The sequence below is a fragment of the Lampetra fluviatilis genome, chromosome 12, assembly GCF_964198595.1.
Source record: "Lampetra fluviatilis chromosome 12, kcLamFluv1.1, whole genome shotgun sequence".
Lineage (NCBI taxonomy): Eukaryota > Metazoa > Chordata > Hyperoartia > Petromyzontiformes > Petromyzontidae > Lampetra > Lampetra fluviatilis.
In genome coordinates, this window is record NC_136286.1 from 13,953,917 (window position 1) to 13,977,437 (window position 23,521).

The following is a 23,521-nucleotide window of genomic DNA, read 5'->3' on the forward strand; positions in this document are numbered from 1 at the left end:
AATGGACTTGCGGACGTTTCTTAAGATAGTAACTCGTTGTTCGTAAGTCGAGGACAGCCTGTAATTGGTCATGAAATAAAAAAAGATATTTTTTAAACTACGATGCTCTTTGTTCTTGATTTGTAACAGCAAAAGGATTTTTTTTTTATTTCACAGATATTGGCCTTATTATTGCCGTTTTATTTTTAGGACATTCGTTTGATATCTGAGCTGTCCCCCTACATGTGACATTGCAAGTCCCTGAAAATGTAATAGAAAATGATGGTTTAATATTATTTAAAAAAATATTCATTGGTTTTTAATTTAAATCAGGGATGTAATGTTCACATCCCAGGATTATCTGTAAAGCTGCAATTCTCATGCTCTGCTGTGGTCTTTAATAATATGTTTCTGACCTGTGTGCACGATCTTTTAGTGTTATCCGCTCATGTGCATAAATTTACCTTTTTTTTCAGCATTTCCCCCCCAAATGCCAAATGCTCATTAATTAATTGACCAAACACTGCAAAGCAGGGCTTTCCTGAAAATCTAACGTAAGACTCCCAGAGGCTATGCCGGATAAGTGGGTGACCCGGGGTACTGTCACCATTGAGTGATGCTCATCTCTCATGGTGGATCTGAGCCAGTGACTGAAACCTTTGACATATTTCGTAAGTATGGATAGTCTCTCCATAGTACGACCACTGTTTACTTCCCCCAAAGTGGGTCTTTGTTTTATCCACCCCGGTGGAATGATGGGATGAGTCCACTTGCGAATCGAATTCTGAAACGCGCCTATCCGATTGTTACAATGCCACCTGGCTGGGCTGGTGAATAGGACAGGGTAGGCAAATGGAACTTTTCCAAGGTGACAATCAATTTCTTCGACTGAAGAGGGACGTGTGTGTCTTTGTGTGCTGCGTATGCACATCCTGCAAATGCGAGTGTCGAGTTATTGAGATGTCGCCATGTCATATTTTGTGAGTTTGTATTCTGTCCCCAGGTCCCCTGTGCAGGAAACACAAAATTATATCTTCAATATAGTTTTTAGCTCAAAAGCCAAGTGGCAACAGATCCGGTATTAAAGCATCCATCTTAGTGAGTGGGGCCTCACGCACAGCTGTGCCGTGTGCAACATCACGCTTGATTTATCACCGGCATGTGGCCCAAATGAAATGGCAAAAAAATAAATAAAGTCCCCACCTAGTTATGTTTTTTTGCCGGCACCACGATGCGGAAATGTATTAAATATACGAGAGACAGTCTTTTGGAAGGTTGCCTATATACTTTGCTTTTCAGTGTCTACCCGACCAACTGTAGCCAATGTTTGTTTTAAAGAAAATGTATTTTCAGTTAAACAAATTGTCACTTTAAGATGACGTTTCTTTACTTCCCATCAACGTTCATTTGGCAGGAACAATGTTCTGCCTGCACTAATGCAATTAGTTTGCTTGTACGCTCTTAGTTTTTCATCAGGCGTTAAGACTGCACTCTTAGCACTGTGACATTTGTCATTGTGAGGCATTAGCGGGCATGTTGTACGCCAGTCACCTTTTAGAATGATAATCAAGGACCCTATTAAAATTAAAAGTTAAATCATTTTCTTGGTTCTTTCGGTAAAGTCACGTAGAAGGGAAATAATAAAATAATAAAAATAAAACATAATAAAATGATTCTCACGACGTTTCGGCCACAACACAAGCAGCCGTCCTCAGGTGAAGAACAGGTCACCTGAGGACGGCTGCTTGCGTTGTGGCCGAAACACTCTCCATTCCCTCACTTCCCAAGCACACTCTTTTTGAGGGCCATGTTTCCCACAAACACCCCTCCCCATCCTGCCACCCTGAAATCCACAAAGCCCTGCGGTCAACCACTGATAATGCGTGAGGTTCAGCCAATGCTTGGGGCAACAAAGCGACGCACAGAAGCTCACCGTGAAAACATAATTATACGACATGCGGTGTGCGGCTGAACCCACATCCGTCGTTGATAAACCCTTCCAAAATGCTCCCCGTTCACGAGCATGTATCCTTGCTTGTGACACATTAGCCCCCCGCGGCGGCCTTGGCTTGACGGCGCCCTGCGGCTCGCTTGTATCGCTGCTGCCATCATCTCTGGCGTTGTGAAAGGTGTCCCGCCCGTTAAACGGTGAAATGACATGCTTCGGATATGTGGAAGTGGAAAACAGGTTGATCTGGCGGACGAGTCGCTGGAGGCGGCGATGCGTTTCATTCGTGCCAAATCGTTACCGTTGTGCCACAGTGCAGGTTGGAGGAGACTTGCACGGAAAATGCGTTTTGTTTGCCTTTAGCTTTTGTTTTGTAGTCTGTAAATTTGATACGCAATTCATTGTTTGTCAATTGCACACATTTTTAAGTCAAGTCACATTGACTCCCTCCGCAAATGAGAGTCGCCTATTGTTAATCACTCTTGAGCCATTGGTGGAAATTCCTCAATCCCGTGGTGTAGCCACTCTCTCCGTATGTTGACTTGACGAAGGTCAATTGAGTTCTCCACCACAGTGCCACCTGACTGGGAGGGTAAACCACAAAAGTGGCTCTGGTTGGACAAAATTGAGCTTCAGCACCAGTACATAATTGAAGCTCTTGATCCTGTGGGATTTCATTTTTTAATGTTTTTTTCAGACGCACACATCTGAGTCGGATTCACCCGGTGGCTGTACATTGTCTGCAAATATCAGGAATTATTAAGTCGTTCTGGGGAGTGTGATGAAGGTGGTAATAAGGGCTTAAGTTAAATATTTGTTGCAGAAAAGTGGTCTCGGGCATATTGGCAACATCGCAGAACATCAAGAACAATTTCTGGAAGCTTACCTCTCTTGATACGCATGAACACATTTTGCTGGGTTCAAGTAGCCACTGTATTGGGTAGTTTGATGTCTGGATGTTTACAAGTTGGATAGCCCTAATGACTATGATGTATATCAATCTGTTCACCCTCAAAACGCTGCAGTGAGATGATTTTATTCACGCTCAGATCTCGCTCCGGTCTCGGCTCGGCTCATTGTCCCACCAGCGTTGACACAAGCGCTACGTTGATTATGTCATAGAGAGATTGCTTCTAACCGTAGGAACGTGGAATTTCCACTGCTGGCTCAGGGCTGCCAAAGGGTATGAGCGATGCTCCACGCTCGTTGGGGCATGGAGACACCGGGACTATTAAACTTGACTTTGCACAGCACCGTGATGCGCCGTCAGCTCAGCGGACAGCGCCATGGGGGAAATCTGAAACGAGGCCGACGATTTTACTCCTCGCCGATCTTGGCCAAGATTGCTGGGGCACTTCCTAACCGGGCGGTCCTGCGACCGCCCGGTCGAGAGGCGGTGTCTCCCGCGAGCGCCAGCGACCGTGGTAAATCACCTGTTTGTCTGATGAATAAATGTAATCAGTGCGGCGCGGAGTAATTGGATTGAAAAGCCATCCGTCACCTGTGACGGCAGAATGCACCGTAAGCTGCCGGAGAGTTACTGCCCGATGCGCGCCGGGTCCTGTATGAGCGGCTGATTTATGACGGCGATGCACGCGCAAATATTAACCGTGCCTGCGCTTGACCGGGTGACTCGCCAAACAAAGTGCCGTGAGGACGTTGACGCTCGCAGTGTCTTATATCTGCCGAGCGGCTCTGTGGTTAGAGCACTTGACTCCTAATGGGAAGGTGGCAAGCAAATCCCAGGTTGGGGGTCAACTCAACCCATCATTGCGATTTTTTTCTTGAGTGATAAGGAACCCGACCGTTAGCTACGAATATGCTGGTCTCAACCATAGGAATGTGGAATTTTGACTGTTGCAGTGGCCAATGTTCGGTTGACCCAGGAGTCACTTTGACTTGACTTTTGAATGTCTCAGTGTATTTTGTTGTGGTGGACTTTGGCGTGTAATTTAGTTATAAACAAACAAGGTTTTGTTTTTTACTGCATCAGAATAAAGCAAATGGCCATATTGGCCTGTCAGCTTCTGAACCTTCTCTACCTGTTTTCCTGCAGCATTTCTTCAACGAGGTAAACTCTGGGTCAATTTTGACTCTCCGAGTCTCGTCAGCAGGGTGCAAACCAAGATCGAGTGTTGCCCGTGTGTCCGCGGGATGGTGCCGATGCGAGGTGGTGCACACATACGTACATCTCAGTCGGAGACTCATTTAGAGCTGCTTTTCGTGTGTAGTTTGTTTTCCTTCTCCGGGACACCTCTGATTGGCACGGTTGGCTACGTACGGTGCGAAAGAAGTTCAACATGTGTACGTGCACGGTGCGTCGCCGCAGGTCAGATTTAGAATGCAAGGCGTGTCGCAAATAGCAGCGAAGTGCGTAACCCATGCACGGGCGAGTGACCTGTGAGTGCTGCTCATTAAGGCCACGTCGTTAAGGGTGGTGGACAGTGCAAGACCGATGGCTGTTATTAGTCGCTGGCTTTCGCGGGATTGAGGCACTGGCTGGAGTCAAGGGTTCTCGGGATCGGTGGACGTGCCCAGAGAAACAACGGCGGCGGCAGAGGCTCTAGGTGCGTGCCCTGTTGCCTCGCTCATGCTGGGTTTGTAGGAAGTGCAGCAGAGACAAGTGCCTTGGGAGGTAGCTGGGCAGCAGAGCTTGGCAGTCCACTGCTATTAATGGAATTGGTAAAAAAAATAAAGCAGTGCTCGTGCATTGATCTTGCCTGGTGGTTCTGAGATTGTGATTATTTGGGGACAGTTGCTTCTGTAAAGCAACTGTTACATTTTTTGGATTATCAATATTAGGACAATGTTCATCATTGGAATGCATAGCGATACCGATCGAGGATGGTGCTGTGGTGTGGCCTCCGTTTGATCCGTGGACCCAGTCTCCAGCGTTCTGACTCGGACATTGTCACGTCATTAGCGTGTGCGTGCTTATTTGACTTAAAAACCCTTTAGATGTGAGAATTAAGCTTGGAGTTGCTACTGAAAACTAATATCAGTGGCACAACATTTACTGAGACGTAACATTTTAAAATATTGTTCATTTAATGAACTTTTTCCCATCTTTTTTTACATGTTAGTTACATGTGCGTGCGTGTGTGCGTGTGTGCGTGTGTGCGTGTGCGTGTGTGCGTGTGCGTGTGTGCGTGTGTGCGTGTGGGGATGGCACTGAAGTGGCTAGTGAGCCGTACGACGAACCCAGTGACCCGGGTCTGATTCCCGCTCACGACCAGCAGCGACGGTTATCCGAACTGGTCCTGGGCACCCCCTAGGTCGACTCGGCCTCAAATGAGTACCTGGTCCTGGGTATGTAACCATCCGTGGAGACGGCGGTGGTTGGGTTTAGCCTGCTTCTTGTCACACCGTCCCCTCGGGGGCTACACCTGGCTGTTGTAATCGGTGCTCACTCACGTAAGTTGCCCCCTACGGTTCCGTATAGCTAAACGGGGAATTATTTTCTCTGCGTGTAGTCTTGTGTATCGCCGTGTCCACTTGGCGGGCTGTTTGCGGTCGTCATCAAAGGCTCGCCATCTCTCCGCTGTGCACTGAAATGCTTCGGATTTCATTTTCCGTGCTGAGTTTAGATCGATCGTTGAGGGGTGCCCTTGATGAAAGGTAAAGAGAATAACGACTTTCCCAAATGAATCAACCCAAGAGATTCAAAACCTAGTCTTACTAACGCGAACAAATTGATTAATCAGTAAGGTTTGTTATTTTAATCCAGGTGAGAGGACCCAAGGGTGACTAATGCGCTGTCCCAAGGTCAGGCATTTGTAGAGTAAACATACAATAGCTTAAACATACACGGAAAGTTGTAATCATATTAAATATAAATGTTCCCGTAAAATTAACACTAATTTAATCACGATAACGCAAGATGAATGGTTGATCACTATATATGCACTTCTTGCTAAGGTACAAAATATTACAAAAATAATGAAAACCCCCCTCCCTCTGTTGGTTACTTGTGTTTCTAGCCCATAAGCACCAACAGCAGAGACCTATATATATGCATAACCATAACACCAAAGGTTTCTCTTGGACCCAAAACAAGACTGATAGCCGTGTGTGCGTCCCGTTGCGTGAGCCTTGTCACGTTCTGCCTCCCCAGCCTCTCCTTGCACTCACAGAGGCTTGGGGTGGGTTCTTTGGGTCAACTCCCGGCCACCAAGTTCCCGTGCTGTGCATCGGTGAAATCAGCGGTACAGCTGGAGCTGGCACTGCCGAGATGCTGCGTTAGAGTTTGAAGTTGACGTTGGCTCTTCTCTTTAACAACGATGGAGACTAATGAATTATTTTTACTGTTTTCTGTTTTGACCGCGTTTCAAGGCTTTGATCAGATTTCTTAACCCCCTTTGTTGTTGTTGTGTGCTGTTCCTTAGCTTGTCTGTCCAACGCATCCTCCTCCGTCTTCCTCTTTCTCAATCCTTGCGGTGTGCTATGTTTGCGGTGTGCTATGTTTTGCGGTGTGCTATGTTTTGCGGTGTGGCGTCCTTTGAAGGGCAACTGAGAGTGTCCAATCCTTTTCAGTCATCTTTCATAAATCTTCTGTGGTTGTAGTAGTAGTGTTATTTTTTGGTCTTTTTTTTCATTTTTGTTGTTGTTGTTCTCTCGCCTTTGTCACACTCCAGCAAAAGTGTGACCCATGTCTCGTGTGCTGCTAGTTTCATTTTAATCTCACTGTCTTGAGTGCTTGTAGATCTTGTCATGTATGCCAAATGCAGCAGCAGCAGCAGCAGCTCCTTCGATATAGTTTTGTCGTCGTTGTAATGTCCATTTTTCGGTAGTAATCCTCCTAAAGTTTTATGTTCATGCTCATGTCATCTTCTCTGACTTGGATATTACCTCTTCCCCATGTCCCTTCCAATCGATGTTTTTTTCCAAATTGATCTTCATTTCAGATGTTGCGCTTTCCCGGTCTGCCTTCTCGGTTGCTCTCTGCAGACCGTTTTTGGACACTGCTATGAGCCCAGTATCATCCCACACTCCGAGCTTACTCCGTCCCCCTGCTGTCCAGCGTCTGACGACCGTTTCATCTCTGTGTTCGAGTCATTGCAGCATATCATGCGTGCATTGGAACAAGTTTGGTGACAGTGCGCGTGTTGTCTCACTCCTACATCCTTGTCTAATCCCGTTCCATCAGCCGCCTTGGCTTTGTTCGCCCCACTCATCAACTTGCCTTAGATGTTTTATGTTTTCTTGATGAACTCTTTGGGGATGCCATACATTTTCAAAACTTGCCATAGCCTTCAGCCAGATTCTATCAAAAGCCTTTTTGAAGTATTTGAAGTTCATTCACCTATGATTATATCCGGTTCTCCGGGCTATTGAGTCGATGATCTGAGCCAATTTACCAACGAATATATAATGGGCAAGCATCTATCCATCACACAGTGCATCTCCCTAATGGGATGTCGTACGAAAACAAGCATAAAAACAAAGGCGTTTCTCTTGACAAGGACAAAAAAAAAGAAAAATAACATCAAATACAAACCAATCGGGACCAAAATCTTTTGGAAGAGTTTTTTTTGGTAGAATCGTCTGGACGTTGGCACGTGCTGCTCGCTGGGGTTTCCTCCATATTGTTCTGAGAGCTGAAATGACGTGGAACAAAAATATAATGAAGAGGGACCTCCCCGAAATTCCACATTCCCATGACAGGCGCCCGTAGATCCAAATAACAACCACTGCCGCCGTAAAGTAGTGATCGCGTTGTCACCGCCAAGAGGATTACAGGCCGAGTGAAACCCTCTGCTGGAATTTGCACTCGCCCTTCCTCGCGGTCGAGCCGATGCTTAGACGCAATTTCTCGATAGTCAAAGCAGAATTCCAGTCGCGTCAATCGCCCGCACGCGTACGTTGCGGGCGCGCCATTGTGCGTGCGTTTCCACGTTCTTAAAAAGGCCAGCAGGGGCACAGGCAGGCGCCGAAGGTATTTGCAGCTGGTCGATTTCACCCCCCCCCCACCCCGTGGGGGGGTTTTCCGTGATGAATTTCCCTGCTTGATTGTCCAATAACCTCGTGAAAAATTGACCCCCACGGTTCCTTGAGTCTGTGCTCGCGGCTCTGCAGCCATCGGGTGTGGCGAGATGAAGGTGGCGTGCGGCGCTACGACGCCAGCGTGCCAGGCTCGATTCTGAATCCTCGTAGGGTCCGGAGCGGCCGGAATGAATGCCTATTGCAGGCCCCCCCCCTCCCCCCACAGCTAGGCTGATGCAAACCACCCGTGCTGGATATTCCAGCGTGTAACCCAGTAGAGCAAGTAGGCTTCCTGCCCAGCTGCGTGGAGTTATCGCCTCACTTCTGTTATCCCTTTGCATTGTCCAGGCTACTTTCGGCTCTTCGCTCTTGCCAAAGAACGGATAAGCATTTGGCCAGACTTCCTGAAGCAAAAAATCCTCTCTTCTCTGTTGGTGCCCACACGTCATGCTTTTGTCGGAGGCCAGTCTCTTCATTGGACAACCACAGAGAGAACACGATTGAGACTAAGGCTTGAAGTCGAGTGAAGTTTTCCCAGTGACACAGCCGCAGAGTATTGGCGATGACACGACCGAGCGGTAACTCGATTTGCCGCTTGTTGCAGAGTCCCACGGTTCCAATCCAGCGGCCACCAGGATGAATCCGGCGTGCGTGTTAGCAGCGCAAACGCCACACGCCGGTCTGCTTCACCGTGGACGTTAACGATCCCGCGATGTCATTCGCAAGAGTGGGCCGTTGCGTGCCGGGGGTCACGGTCCAAATAAAAAAACAAATACCTGCAAGTGACTAATTTGGAATATGCACAGCACCGCAATCATCACACAACTGCTTCGAAAACTTGGCAGGAACCCAGGCTCGGTGAGGCTTTTTTGCGGTAAACAAACACGATCAAGTATAATTAGTTTTAAGTCAAAATATAATTATTGTTTCACACAAGAACACTCGGCCGTCGTGTGAGACAAAGGCAGCAGCTGGGCAAAGTGCTGCTTCCAGCTAACTCGTGTGCGTACCTCTGTCTGTAGCAGATGCTTGCTAACAACAGCTATACCAGTCAGTATATTGAGTATATTGGAGAGCTCTTTGTACGTGTACAGTAAAAGTAACGTGATCATAAATGCTTGGTTACAATTTCAACAACCGTGGCGCAACCCCGCCTATGCATAACTGTGCCCTGAGCTGGTCTCTCTTAGGTATTACTCAGCCCAAAATTGAGTGCCAAGGTGGTAGTTTGTCATATCTCACAAAAGACGCGTACAATGATTAGAGCAACACCGCCCCCTCGTGCGACTGGGCACATAATGGTGATTTGACGCGTCTGTCTGTGCGTTTGCCATCTGTGACCCCCACAGATCTTCATAATAGGACTCATCGCAGATCGCAAGTTCCAGCATTTTCACCCCGTGCTGGAGGCCTACATCTCGCAGCACTTCAGCGCCACGCTGGCCTACGCGTAAGTGTGCACGGGCGCGAACGCACACACGTGCTGATCTATATACATACACAAGCACGCACACCCATACTACAACACACGTCATTCGCCACTAAGTGGCGGTGACATTACCGTGGCACTTGTGTTAGGCTATGTGCACTATGAGGCCACGTGAAATGTTCAAAGCTCACAAGCAGGAGGTCACGGGACATATCCAGGTGCCATAGGTTGCTGAGATGACTGGAAAATGCACCAACTTGCTGTGTTTTAGCTGCACGGTGCTCCGCTCGTTGTTGTTGGAGGGCGACTGCCTTCACATGCCCAGTAGGGTCCAGTGGCGATGTTTACACACCGCACCAGGTACTCATTTGAGGCTGAGTCGACCTAGGGCAGGCCTAGAACCGGTTCAGATCATCGTCACTGGTGTTGGCCGTGAGCGGGAAGGGAACTCGGGTCACTGGGTTCATAGCGCAGCGCACTAACCGCTACACCACCACTGGCACACACATGCATGAGCACACTGTCTTTGATTTTAAAACAACAAGACCAGACGTCATTCGGCACTAAGTGACGGTGACATCACCGTGGCATATGTAGCAGGCTTGGTGCACTTTGTAATTTGGAGTAGCAAGGGCCATGAGTTAACAGAGCAGGGTGAATTGCACTTTATAAATTAACATTACTATCTTATTATTAATAGCATCTCTCACAAACTTCCTGCGCAGACAAAAAGGCTGATCTTGAAAGTGCCGGTACCACTTCTTAGCAAGTTCACCCAGCACCAAATCCTCCTGTGCAATATGTGATCCACTCATCTGTTCGCAAGCTCATGTCATGGCTATTTAGCTCCCTTTTTCTGTCCGCAATGTCAGCCGAGAGCTGTAGAGAGCTCAGGTCAGAGCTTTAGAGAGTCTGCATTGATGTTAACACATGCACATGCCTCTTTAATATGCACATGCCACAACATTGATCGGCCTCTGTGGAAGAAGTTCGTGAAGGACGCTGCTGGGCATTTGGAGAAAGTCATGCTCCAATGACAATGGAGGGCAGAGGAGCGATGCTCACAAAGAGCAAAGTGCCGGGCAGCTAAAACGTTGGCGCATTGGGGAGGGGCAGTGGGTGTATCTGTCAGTCATCACAGTCGGTTAATCCACTTCACATGATCTCAAATTGGAGCTAGCCTGGCACACTCGGTCTGGTGACGTCACCGTAACTTAGGGGCGAGGTGGTGGCCATTGTTGTATGAAATTAGTGGCAATAGAATATTGATTAGCTCTTGTGAGCTTTAGCCTTGATGAATTTTCAATCTTGTGCTCTGAATACATTTGGAAATGTTTCGCTAAACATATAAGCATACAGGCGGATGTTAGCTCAGATGTGCGCATGCAAATGACTGAGACACAAACTAATTTAGTCCTCTGTGGTTTTTTTAAATCGGTAATTAAAATGTGAAATGAACAAATTATTTGATCTCGAGTAGTAATTTGATGCATTGTTGCTGTTGCGCATGGCTACGTAATAATCAACGAAATGCATTTGTGCAAGCAGGACCGGGTGTGCACTAGTTTTTCAATTTAACATGAAAGCACAGCTGGAAGAAAAGGTCAGGGTTTTACAGTGGCTACTTTTACCGTATTTGGAATTCAGCTGTAAAACTCACAATTAATCACGGCGGTTTGCAACCCGAGGTCACAGACTTCTTAGGTCCGGGTTTGTTAGCGCTTTGTACTATAGAAACACACGCAATAATTATCGCGTTCATAAAAATAACAACAACAACAATTATCGATATTGTCTCCACGTTTAAACCAACTCTCCGGGAGCCGTTATTGGTTGGTAGCACATTTTTTAAATGCAACAATGTGGACGGAAACAAAGAGGGCAATGAAACTAAACAAACCCCCTCCCTCAACAATAAAATAGCAAAAAATATGGATCACTCGTTTTGAAAAAGTTTGTGAAGGAAAAAAAAACGAGCCTCTAGATTTTCTGTGTGCACAGCAGAAGCGTGTTCCATGACACAAAGGATAATGACTCGGGTGGAAGGTCTCTGTTTGCGCTTGTAAACTTCCTCCAATGCTACCCACCATTTCAGTCGTAGGCTCATTCGTCACAACAATAAATACCAGTTTATATCAGCAGGCTTTTATTTACATCTCTTGAAGCAACTTAAAGTCCAGTGTGGTCATTACCGACTTAAATTCCAGGAATAGAGACAATCCGTGGTGTAGGCCGCGATGGTACATTTTGTCGTCGATTTTCCAGTTCGAACATAAATTCGTGACGCCCGTGTTAGAACGCCTGCGTGTACAAGCGCACCTGTGGCCCCCTCGGTGCTTCGCCCACCTTGTGTGTGCCTGTTCGCCACTAGGCATGAAAACACATTCCTGGCAGCAATGCCAACTGTGCTTGGAAGGTCATTGCACAGTTTCAAAAGGTCCATTCAATGTTTCACGATTATTGGGTTTAAACGGTTAAAGGTGCAGCCCCTGGCATTGCCTGCTCACGCCAATGTTGGTGGAAGGGACACCACTGGAGGATAACTCCAGAGAGCTCCTCCTAGAGGTTATTTGGCCTACTCTTCCATTATGGGCAGACGTCTTGGAAGAGGATGGGATGCCCACACTTTACCCCATCAAACACGACCTACCGATCGGCTAACTGTGGTGAACCCATTTGTACAGCTGGGTTGGTCGGCAGAGGCGGGAGAATTTAAGAAACTTACCCCGTTGTTTCAGGTGATCGAACCGAAGCCCTTTGGTTTCCATGTCCAGTGTGGTGACCATTAACACCACGGGTAGCCAGCCGTTCGTCTCTGATGTCGCAAGTTGCTCACTGCTTGACGAAGACCAAGTGCATTCCTCGAATAGCTCGAATAAACCACACAATTCAACTGGTATTGGCCAAACATCCTTAAAGCTTAAACATGACCTGCAGATTACTCAATTGGCATGACACCAACATCTCGCTTGATCTGCAGGGCCCTCCTATAAAGGAGCCTTGAGACTGAGACTTTCCTGGGTAAAGAAGCAAAGAAAAAAGTGATTTTTGTTTTTGCACCAACGCTGCTCGTATGCGCTTGTGTTCTTTCTCTGTATGATCACCCAGCTCCCGATTACAAACTGGAGAGTATCTCAACGGCGTCTTACAAAAATGCGGTAAACGGAACGCCAGTAATTCGGCAACGTTGCTGACACAGGCATCCTAGTCGGCACGCACAGATCGGTGACCCAAGGGGAAGACCTAAAGCCCGACCTTGGAGGTTAGGTGTCGACTGTGCAGCATTGGGCCGAGACTAAGGAAGTGACGAAGCTGTGGCATTGGTGCCATTGGCGGCCACGATGACCCTGTTCACCTTACCAATGAATTGGCAGAGGATGGGGAGCAGCTGGCGCGGCAATCGCTTAAATCGCCGAGCTCGAGGGAGACAGTCCTCCTGAGGTTTGCTTGGGGAGAGACGGCGGGAGGCTCAGGGCTGCATTTGTCGCTGAACTCACCCACGCTGAAGCTGGCTGCTTGCACCCTGCTTCGTTGCACGCGTCGGCTAATTGTGGATAATATATCAGATGTTTGGCCCGGTGCTTGGATAAAAAGTGGCCTGGCATTTTGGTATACCTACACATGTCCCAGAACAAACTAACAAGGAACATTTGACTGATGTTTTATCTAATTGACCCAGAATTCTGCAATAGAGTGCAGCACATTAAAATGAAATTTTTAATTGGCTACCGTCGTGCCAGCAAATTAGCCTGCAGTTTTTCAACACGGTCGTTTATTCCTCATTTAAATATAAGCAATCCTTGGAAAAGCTGCTATGCAGTGATTCGCTAATTATCATCTTGCTTAAATAACCAGAAAAGTTTTCAAAACATCCTCGGGTGGTTATTGACCTTTGAAGTCTGGCCGACCTCGCAGCTTTTTCACGAACCGGCTCGGGCGCGTGCGCGCGTTCCCGTGGAGCGGCGGCGCGCGCCGGTGCCTCCTCCGTGTTGCCGCGCTCGCTGCTCGGGAGATGTCGGCGCTAGCTCGTTGAGGCGCGGCGGTGGCGTCGTCGACGCTTCCCGCCCAGCGCTCTCTCTTCCATTCCCCACGCTCGTTTTTGTCCGCGGAGACGCGCATCTGCGGCAAGGGGGGCTGGAGGGGGAGCCTTGGTATTTGAGATTTGGCCCAGGCAGCTGGCGAATTAGAGCCGGCCCGAGATTTAATTGCTCCACGGTGGGATAAATAGCCATGACACCAGGGTCGGCGCCCCTACTCTTTTAACAAAGAGCACCTGGGGATTTTTAAATTAAAGTTCACGTGATGTGAAAAATTACATGAGGGAATTAAACGTGGCCCGCAGGCTGATGGAATAGGTCCCCAAAACACACTACATCTTTTTTTCTTTAACACAGATTAAGAGATTCCAGGTTTTGATGTCTGATCAAGGTGGTTGAAGGTTTTGGACAGTTTGGCCGAATCCGTCGCTGTAGTCTAAGTGCTAAACTCATCTTTTTTGAGGAAAAAAACCCCTAAATAGTTCCACATTGTCAAGTAAACACTGGTTGTCCGATGGAGAGATTGAAAAGAATCGTCCTCGTCATGAGAATGTGGACTCAGATGTGGCTCATTTTCCTCGTGCTCGACACACTACCTCACTCGAACACCTACACACCACAGCGTGTGCGCATATTTCAGCGTCAATAACATGTTTGCCGCTCATATTTCAAGCAAACAACCTAATTACATGTCTGCTTGTGCGTATGCAGCCGTGTTATCCTGTAACAATTGGCTATAAATTGTCTTAAGCTTCCAGTTTTCCAAAACCACATTTCCAATCATGAAGTTATATGGACACTGGATATGTGATGGGCCCTTTTATTTATTCAGTGCAATAAATTGGTCCTTTTACACTCGGTTGCTGATGTAACAATGTGACCAAAATGCAAGTGTGCGAATGAAATGGTGCCATATGCTTGCTATGCAAACCATATTTTTCATTTGCTGCAATTTCCGTGGCTTAGTTGGAGATTTAATTCTAATCCTCGGAAAGTTTTCAAAGTGGGCGGCTTACAGCTCGTCTTTGCCAGCTGCGGAAATGTCACCCGCTTGCTGGCTTCCAATTTCTTGAGCCTTGTAATTCCCGGGGATTGTGCTGGTAAAGCGCCATGATCACTCTGTTTAACTCCGCCTGTCAACTCTGGCCCTTCATCTTGCCTGTCTGAATCGCTCAACAGCACCAAATCATGCTCCCCTTGTCATTTTGCCCATTCTTGTTCAATGCAAACGCGTGGCCATTGCACAATATCTCTCGGGTCAGTTCAATGCGGTGGCCTTTGGCCTGTTTTGAGCCTGTTGAGATTAGTTGCCTTTCTTTTTTTGCGATCGAGAATTTGGAAAGCGTTGTTGTTATTCAGGGGCAGTGATTTTTTTTTTGTAGGTTTGTTGAGGGTCATGTTGACGTTTTCAACAGAGTGGTTTCCTACGTGGTAAGAGCCCTCGCCATGGGAATGTGGAGTTAGTGCTGCTGACCCAGGCAACTGAAATGAGAAATTTTCCATGCTCATTTAAATCCGGGAGACCTTTTAACTCAGATTTTTCATATATTGAGATATGAGCTCGTAAACTGGCACACAAAGGCCTGATATAGCGAATAGTAATTTGGGTAATTAGAAATGTTCAACATCGGTCCTATTTTAGAGGCTGGCATGTGCCCTTGGAAATGTGGAATGTACACCGTTGCCAAGGGAACATCTTTAGAGATGAGCGACTCGGTCAAAACGGAGTCAAAGCGGAGAGATGCTTTGACTCGTTATGTTTTTCCAATAATTCAATAATGGCCGATAGCCTGACTATCAATGACCACGTGAGTAGGGTGGTACATGATAATAATAATAATCGTGACCACAGTTTGGAATTAACAGTGATGGTGCCGATGGTGATGTGCTGAGCACGGCAATGACACGCCAAGCGATGATGGCGGCCGTGAGAGCAATGAGCGATTGTGAGGATGCCCGCCGGCTGCGATGATCAAGTGCCCACGAGCCCTGTCGTGCCATTTCAGGAAACTCACGAAGGTGCTCAAGTACTATGTGGACAACGTGCAGGCCAAGGACATCGCTGACCCTCTGCTGCGTGCCATGAAGTCCCTGGAGTACGTCTTCAAGTTCATCGTGCGGTCAAGGATCCTCTTCGTACAGTACGTACCGATTCGTGCCGGGTGCCGGGCTGTCGGTAATACCACGCGCGTGCGAGCACCGTTCACGTTTTGTCGTTCTCGGTTGCCGTACGAGCTGTGTTTTTTCAAATATCGTAGACGCTTCACGTATCCTCGAGGGAGACCGGTCTTGACACCGAGAATGAGGAATTTCCTCCACTTCCTTAGGACCACCAATGGAAATGAACTTTTGAGCAGGTATACAATTAATAATCATCATCGGCCACGATTAACCGCTGCTTGGATGTTGGCCTCCCCAAGCCGTCTCCCACGGTTCTGCGACGTGACGATCCATCTGGCACCTGCACACGAGCCGATTTCATCTCTACATCTCCTAGGCCAGGGGTCGGCAACCTACAGCTCCGGAGCCGCATGCGGCTCTTTACGGGCTGCTTCTTGACGATATGTACGTATGTACAGTATGTACTCAGATGCATTGCGGCTCTTGAAATACTGAATTTTGTACCGAATTGGAAAGAAATGGCTCTTCTTGTTATTTTGGTTGCCGACCCCTGTCCTAGGCTGACGTAATCTCAGACGCGTTCCATTCCCTGACTGCCATTCCATCACTTGCCCCATCGACCATCATCCCTTCTAGCAACGCGTGTTGCCCAAGCCCACTTACTACTGTTAACAGTTTGAATTATATCTTTCAGCTCTGTATGTTCTCTAAGTCACGTGCTCCTCTTTTTGTCTCTGAACTGAACCAATTCAGTTTGAACACAAAACATCCTTATCATGTACAAGGTATCTTCAAACGACCATTGGGCAGCACTTATCCTGGCTGGAAGTCACGAGACATCATCGTAGCAATTCCACATTTTACGATGGGGACCAGTCCCCTCCATTACAGAAGCATAGTTCACTCGCCATAGGTCAATAAAATAAAATATCACTCTGTGGGAAGTCGGCAGCAGTGGTCCAATTGGAGAGATTTGTCATTGCGGCAGGAATGTGGAATGTTTTAAATTGGCTCGGGGCCAGCGATTGAGGTGAACACTGCTCCACGCGCATTTGCGTGTGGAGCTAGCGGTACTCATTTGCGCCTGGAGATGCTTTGACTTTTGACTGCACGATGCACCTCGTGTTTATGAATTTTAATCATAATGGGAATTGTAATTAAATGTTAATTACACTGTGTTGGCCCAAACTCACTGTCCATTGGAACGCCTCGCTCATTAATGCGTTATCTTTAGTGCTCGTGCAGCGATGCGCTCGTTACGTGGTTGAGGTTTGATTGGCAGTAGGGGTTAGATTTGAACCAGAACACCCTTAACTCAGAAGCCCCTCGAATCACCGTGCTCTACAGCCTAATGGGTTATCTTCATAAGCTACAGCCCACAGCCAGTTGTGTAAGTAAACCGTTGACTCTCTTGCTCTCTCGTGCACAGATGCCATTAATACAGCCACATGAAGTGTTTCATTGTGTTTATTGATAATGTAAAAGTTTATGTGTTTATTATAATTTCGAATACAATTAACACACAAGTCAGAGTTTTAAGTTATAATTGCAGCTTTCAGGAGGTTAGAAATAAATAAAGGAAACTGATTCCTTGCATCAGAAATAGCTTTATTAAATGTACTTATGTGTATTTAGCCGTATGTGGTAGTTAACGTCTCATTCAGTGCTTTGGAAGGAGGGGGGGTTGGTGGATCGCACAGAGATCATCATTTGACCCCAAATCCTCCTGAACTGACTGCAGTTTGGTTTCTTGATTCCGCTGTATGGGTTCTTCAGTGCTATCGCCCTATATAGATATGGGTTTGTCCGCGCACTCTGATGTTCTAACAAACGTACGCAAGTTAGAAAGGAATTGGATGACACTTGGACTTACCTCTATCCACTCCCGTGGCTGCTTTTGAAATGCTGAAGATCCCGGTCAACCGCTGCGTTCACACGACTCTGTTGGGGCTAACTAATTAGTCTCCTCCTGTGTCTGCGACGGTGTATGCGATTTACACAGCTGAGTTACTTTCAACAGATGGGTAACTCCTCACTGCTTCACTATTCGGTGGGATCCGTTGGCTTTTGACTTGGGATGCCAGCGTTGCATTGCACGTGCCCCTTCGGTCTTGTCGGGGCATGCGAGGGCAAGCTGCTTATATTTGGCTAAATAAGCGGGACCCTCTGGTGATGGACCCCCCCGCCCATACTGGACATCTGTGAAAAAGAGCTAAGTAGCTCATCGACCCCCACCATTGCTCCGGACTGCTTTGATCTGCCAAGAAAACTTAGGGTGCTCCATCAACGGCTTCAGCACAGCAACAGGTCGCTGTGCCCACACCTCCCCTCCGAAAGTGAAGAATTAAAGACAACCCAGAGTGTCGCTGCGGTCCACCCGAACCAGATAATGGAACCCGTATGGCGAACAACTGCATCATCCTACGCCCGCGCTCTCTCCGGCGGACTGAGCAGTATTCGTCGCGACAACTCCCGAAGCTATCGCATGGCTCACAAGACTTGAACGTGGACATGTGATTTGCACATACTTGCCATAGGCTAGAAGAAGAAGATGAGGAGGAAGAAGATAGCTCATTGGATTCCTCCTCCACTCTAAATAAAGATTCTGATTCTGATGGCACCGAAGGGGCTGGCGGCATCTCGCCCAAGTGTTCTGAGATCTCCGCACGGCGATACGAGCACTCGTCTCGGCAGAATCGTGGCAGTTTCTCCGCGGGGCGACAGGGAGGATAGGGACCGCGTGTAATTATACAGCTCCCGTGGGTTCTTTGAGGATGTGGTGGCTTTTGGAACCTCCATGGGCCACGCACTCATCAGATGATCCCATCTTAAGTGGTGGGGTGGGGGCAGGGGGACACGTGTCGGTTTTATTTTGGTTTGACTCTCAGGGGATGGGGCTTAGAGTCAGCTGTTTAATAAGTAACATGTGGAGGGACAGATTGATGCGGGAGACATATTGTCTGCTTATCTATTTTGCATGTGTTTTCAGAGATTTCCATTGCTATCACTATGCCCATACATGTATTCTGTCTTTGATGCATGTGGGGAGTGCGTTTTCACGTCCCCTCCCTATTCTATACCTCACCCAAACTAAAAAGCTGCCGCAAATTCCTTCTTGCTCGGTCTCCATCGTGTCTGACAATTGTTCTTATCGTTGAATCACACCGACGTATTCACACTTATGTTCTCATTTTCCAGAAAACCTTGAGCTTTTTTTTTCTTCTTCCAAAAAGATGAGAATTGGAGAAACATTCCAGTTCAGAACCTTGCACGTGAGATCTCCAGAGTGCGCAGCTTTTATGGGTTCATATATTACTTGCATTATTTCATATTCTCTTAGTCTCATACCAATAACATTTTTCGCAGTTTTGTCTCAAAGCTCATAATCACGTGATCCATTAACTACCCACGGCCAACAGATCGCGAAGTCGGGTTGGGGAACGACCCTGGAAGAGACATCACGGGGCCACACGTTCATTGCCTCGTCAGAAGGCCTCTCTCCGCTACTACCACAATCCTCGTAGCTTCGCTCAGCCAGCTTAAGAACCACCCCAAATTTATGTCTTTCATTTATGCAGTAGCATATACACTTGCCAAGTGAGAGCCATGAAGATGTCCATGGATGCCCATTCGTGAAGCAGACTTGGACCGTCCACTGAATACACCGGAGAACCTCGGTTAATGTCAAGCGGTGACAGAATGTCTTCGAGCTCTGACTTCCGCTTGTGAGTTTAGCGCTCTCACAAAAGCACTGTCCGGCTGGATATTTAATCTCTCATTGACGCCTCGAATATAAATGCGGGGGATCTTGGCGATGCCGGTGTTGTGCTCGGATGCGGTCCTTATACCTCCCCGTGCCGTCCGGCAATCTGTGATGCCTGTTGCAGCAGCTAAATGTGAGAGGAAAAAAAAAATCTTACTTCAATTACATATTTTCACCGCATGGTAACAGCGCCGAAAAAAAAGCCCCCGCCCGCATTATCTCCCTAATCCTCGATGCCTTCGCCTCCCGCTCATCCGGCTTTGCGATGCGTGGTTGTGCAGTGACGCCGGTGGTTCCCTAGCGATGTCTGCCCGAGTCTTTCAAGGGCTCTGTCCTTGGGTGTGCGGTGGCCCCGTTTGCTCACTCGCTGGACAGACGGGGGGGCGGGGGCGGAGTGATTAGTCATGACCCTAGAAGAGGAGGCTTTACCCCCCCCCCCCGCTTCGTCGTTTGTTTGATTTTTCCTCGGCTATTATTGCAACATTGCTTCTTTTCCAAGGGGTGTCACAGTGGAATGCGCCGTTTATTTCAACACGGCTTTGCTGTTTTAGACCCATTGTTTGGCATGGCTGAGGTATTCGCCATTAATTTATTTTGGATGAACGATGATAAGAGTAGTCCCGGTGCCTGGCATGGGAATGTGGAATTTCTCACACTGGTGCAGGACTATCGAAGGAGATGTGCACCGCCCAATGTCCGTTGAAGGAGAAATTTATGTATTTATTTATTCATAAACTCGGGGAGCCTCAAGACCATTCTTACGGAGCATACTCCGCTGGGATGCTGGGCAAACTCGTTTGTGAGCATTCGACATGTGGAAGGAAACCAGAGTGCTCCACAAAATTACTTCCACTTTGAAGGGGATAATGGTAAGACAAATTCCATACCGATAGATCAATCGCGAACTTGCTCAGCTGTCATCTACAGACCACAGTGCAGTCCCTTAAACTGACAGTAGTCCACATGTGATGATGATGATCGCTGAGTGTCTCCACCAGCCTTGCGTCACCGTGCCCGTCAGACTGAAATGAAGCGTCGCGAACTGCGCAGCAGAGCGCATCCGTTGGATTGAACATCGTCGCTTATCACAGCTCGCTCTGAAGACGTTCTGGAATGGCGAAGGGTTACACGGATACACATCTAGTTGCCGATTGTCACACCGCACTGCATACCAAATATTCTGCTGCTCGTCCCTCTGTCCGCAAGCACTTCCTTCTCTCTTCGAATCTCCCTTCGCTTGGAACGTAGACTTCATCCTTGTAGGGGTTTTGGGGGGGGGGGGTCATTGCTTTGCCGAAACTACACACGGACGGCAATGGGTTTCTCTTCCACAGCTTAACTCTAGAAATAGCCATCCTTCCCTGTTGTTCGTAAGTCAACTGGCTTTATTTAGCATGAAGAAAAGTTGCTTGTTTCCTATGATGTAACCAATTTTACTTAAAAAAACACCGTGAAGAAATAGACTTGCCTCCTTCAAGTGGGTTGTAAATGTTGAACATTTTGAGAACTAAATGGTTTAATGCCGTTTTGCAGGCACAGTTTTCTCAAATCAGTTGCAATTATGTTTGGTTTATTTACTTGAGTGTGGACAGAATGTGGTAATGTTGATGGAGACCGATTCTAATGAAGCTGTGAAACTTCATCTGAGGAGTTTTTAGGGGTCGGTGACCACCCCCTCACAATGTTTACGATTGCAATTATATCCTACCTGAGGGAAATTGTTGAAATTACCTCAAATATTCAATTTAGAATGACATGAGCCAATATCTTGTTTTAAAGTGCTTTTGTGTTGTATCAATTATGAGTCTTCAAAAATTACCGGTTGCTTAGGCTGTGTGCCAGCACAAGCCAAAAATTTAAATAATATGGTAAAATCCTTAAATTCAAACCTTGTAAACGTGTTGCTGGTGGTCAGTCCAGCACTGGAAACATTGTCACAATGCGTTTTTGTGTTACTCCTTCAAACAATGCAGCATTTATAACAGATGTTTTCAGCCACTGAGCTCAAAAATAAAGGGGCCCTCCGCTCCCTATGTTGTTCTTACGCTGGTTGTGTGGGCTAGCCGTGATATTTGCATTCATATCTTTCCTTCTGTTGTTGCTCATCCTCTATGCATTAGCCTGCCAAGACTGCACAATGTCGAGAGATAACTTTGTAGTCGAACGTTACAATGCAAAGTATCTCGTGCTTTTGTTCAGCCTCGCACCAAATGTAGTGATTTCGAAAAAAATAACGTGTGGGTGGATGAGCCTCTTTGTGACAATCGTGTGGGATGCTGTTCGTCTCTTGATTTGCCGTTGTGCTGCGTCCAATATCAATAGACTTAGAATGGCATTCTGGAAGAGTTGATGCGCAAAACATTTGCGTGGCTGCGCCAAAGAGTTTGACAAATCAAGGCCACTTGTGTCACAACGTTTTTGGCTTCGGAGTTCATTGTTTTGCCCAACATCGTCCTTCAGGAGATATACAATGCACATTGTACAGCATAGTCACGCCTAAGTGGCTCCCTGTGCAAAGGAGCAGTGGGGCGCCGCTCTTCGTCGATTGGCAGCCCCGAGACGGCGGTGGACATTCCATATTCCTTTGGGAGGGGCCCAACTCAACAGGATGGCCAGTATTGACTTCCACCGCACAGCCGATGATGGGCTTGGGTGACCTCTGACTAGGATTTCAACTCATCGCTTTACATTTGTGAGTTGATCACTGTTGTGACTATTGCAACTCCTGTACATGGTCCCTGCCATAGTAATGTGGCTTTTCCACTCGAGGCTCAGTCACCGACAGAGATGAGTGCCCTAGCCCTCGCTCGCTGAAGCAGCGAGAACTCGGTGTATAGGGTTGCGGTCTTATTTAAACATCTTGTTTTCACCACTTAGAACACGTGCTGCAGAGATCTATAATTTTTTGTCGGAGAACAAGGAGTACAAATGTGTGTAATTATAAAACGAAGGCTGTTTGTCATTTTTATTATTAATTTCCATTTAATCGTTGCGTAAATCCCATTTTTTTTCAGCAATTTCCTAATTTTTCCATTTGAGAACCGCGTTTCGTGGTGTTTGTAGGAGTGTAGAAATGTAGCCATGCGATGAAACAATTTTAGGCTTTAGTGGGCATTATGACCAGAGCATTAAAATAAAATAAAATCATTGCCGCGATAAAAAACCCGAGCCTAATTTACCAACAATTAGTGGATGTGCTCGTCGCACCCACTCGGTGTCGCGCGGGTTATATAACAACATCCATTATTGTACCGTGCGAAGAGCCAGCGCGAATCTCGATCGCTTTGTCAACTGGGGACGTGTGCAGCGAGTTGCAGAGGGAAGGGCCGATGTAGTGTTCGCTTTGGTTGTATGCGGCTGTACAATGTAGGATATGGATTCATTCCGGCTTACAATGGCCTCCCCTTGTGAATGTTAAATACCGAGCATGTAAATAATCATTGATTTATCCATTAAAATTGATTTCTGTGCTCGTGATACATTCATTTAATATTTACAATTCATGCAAATGTTGTATTGTTAGGCTCATGCTCGTGGAATGAACGTGACAGCACAAATGAGACAACACCTGTATATTCTTCAGTTGAATCTGATTTTAATTGTCACAATCCATCGTGTTCACGGAAGGGGGTGAACTTATTACATGCCCTCCATTAAATACCCCGTGGCGTCATTCGCAAGAGTACACTCTTGCAATGCAGTGACAAAGCTGAAATGGCAGATGTAAAATGTGAGTCTTGTGCTGTTGAACGGTTTGTCCAAACATTGTCTTTGAAAACAAACCCCAGTTTCCAACGCCAGCAGCGGCGCAAATGGCGAAGGCGACGTGATTTGGTCGCTTTGTTTGTGGCTTGCTTTTTGGTCTTCATTGCCAGTGTCTATGCCTTGATTTTTTTAAAAGCCACATAATACCTTTTGACGATGCTGTGACGTGACGAGTATAGGCCGCCATTATAATAAGCTATGGGTTAACAAGTCCTCAACGGCAGAGCAGGTGGAAGACGATGTAGACATCTCAACGGCCGTGAAGGTGGACGAAGGCTGCAGCAACACGATATCTCCAATCGTCTCGGTCTCCTTGCCATTGGTATTCATGGTCCCGTTCTGTCAAGAACTGCGTGGAAGCCGCTGGGCAACAGCGTCTCCACGATAAAAGAAATCACGCGCAGGCATCTGTCACGGAAGGAACGACAGCTTCCAGCGCGACACCTTGATCCTTATTCCACGCATTAGCGGCGATCGATCGTATGGAATTAGAAGCA

The 23,521-nt window shown here is 47.1% G+C and overlaps 1 protein-coding gene across 4 annotated transcripts in view; it reads left to right on the forward strand.

Moving 5' to 3' along the window:
- LOC144935209 (dedicator of cytokinesis protein 1-like) overlaps positions 1-23,521 on the forward strand; it is a 313,091-nt gene that overhangs the window by 63,472 nt on the left and 226,098 nt on the right. For all 4 annotated transcript variants that reach the window (XM_078861718.1, XM_078861720.1, XM_078861717.1 and 1 more), the window contains exons 21-22: positions 9,259-9,359; positions 15,382-15,516. In XM_078861718.1, coding sequence (XP_078717844.1) covers positions 9,259-9,359; positions 15,382-15,516 — 236 coding nt within the window. The remainder of the gene's footprint in view (positions 1-9,258; positions 9,360-15,381; positions 15,517-23,521) is intronic.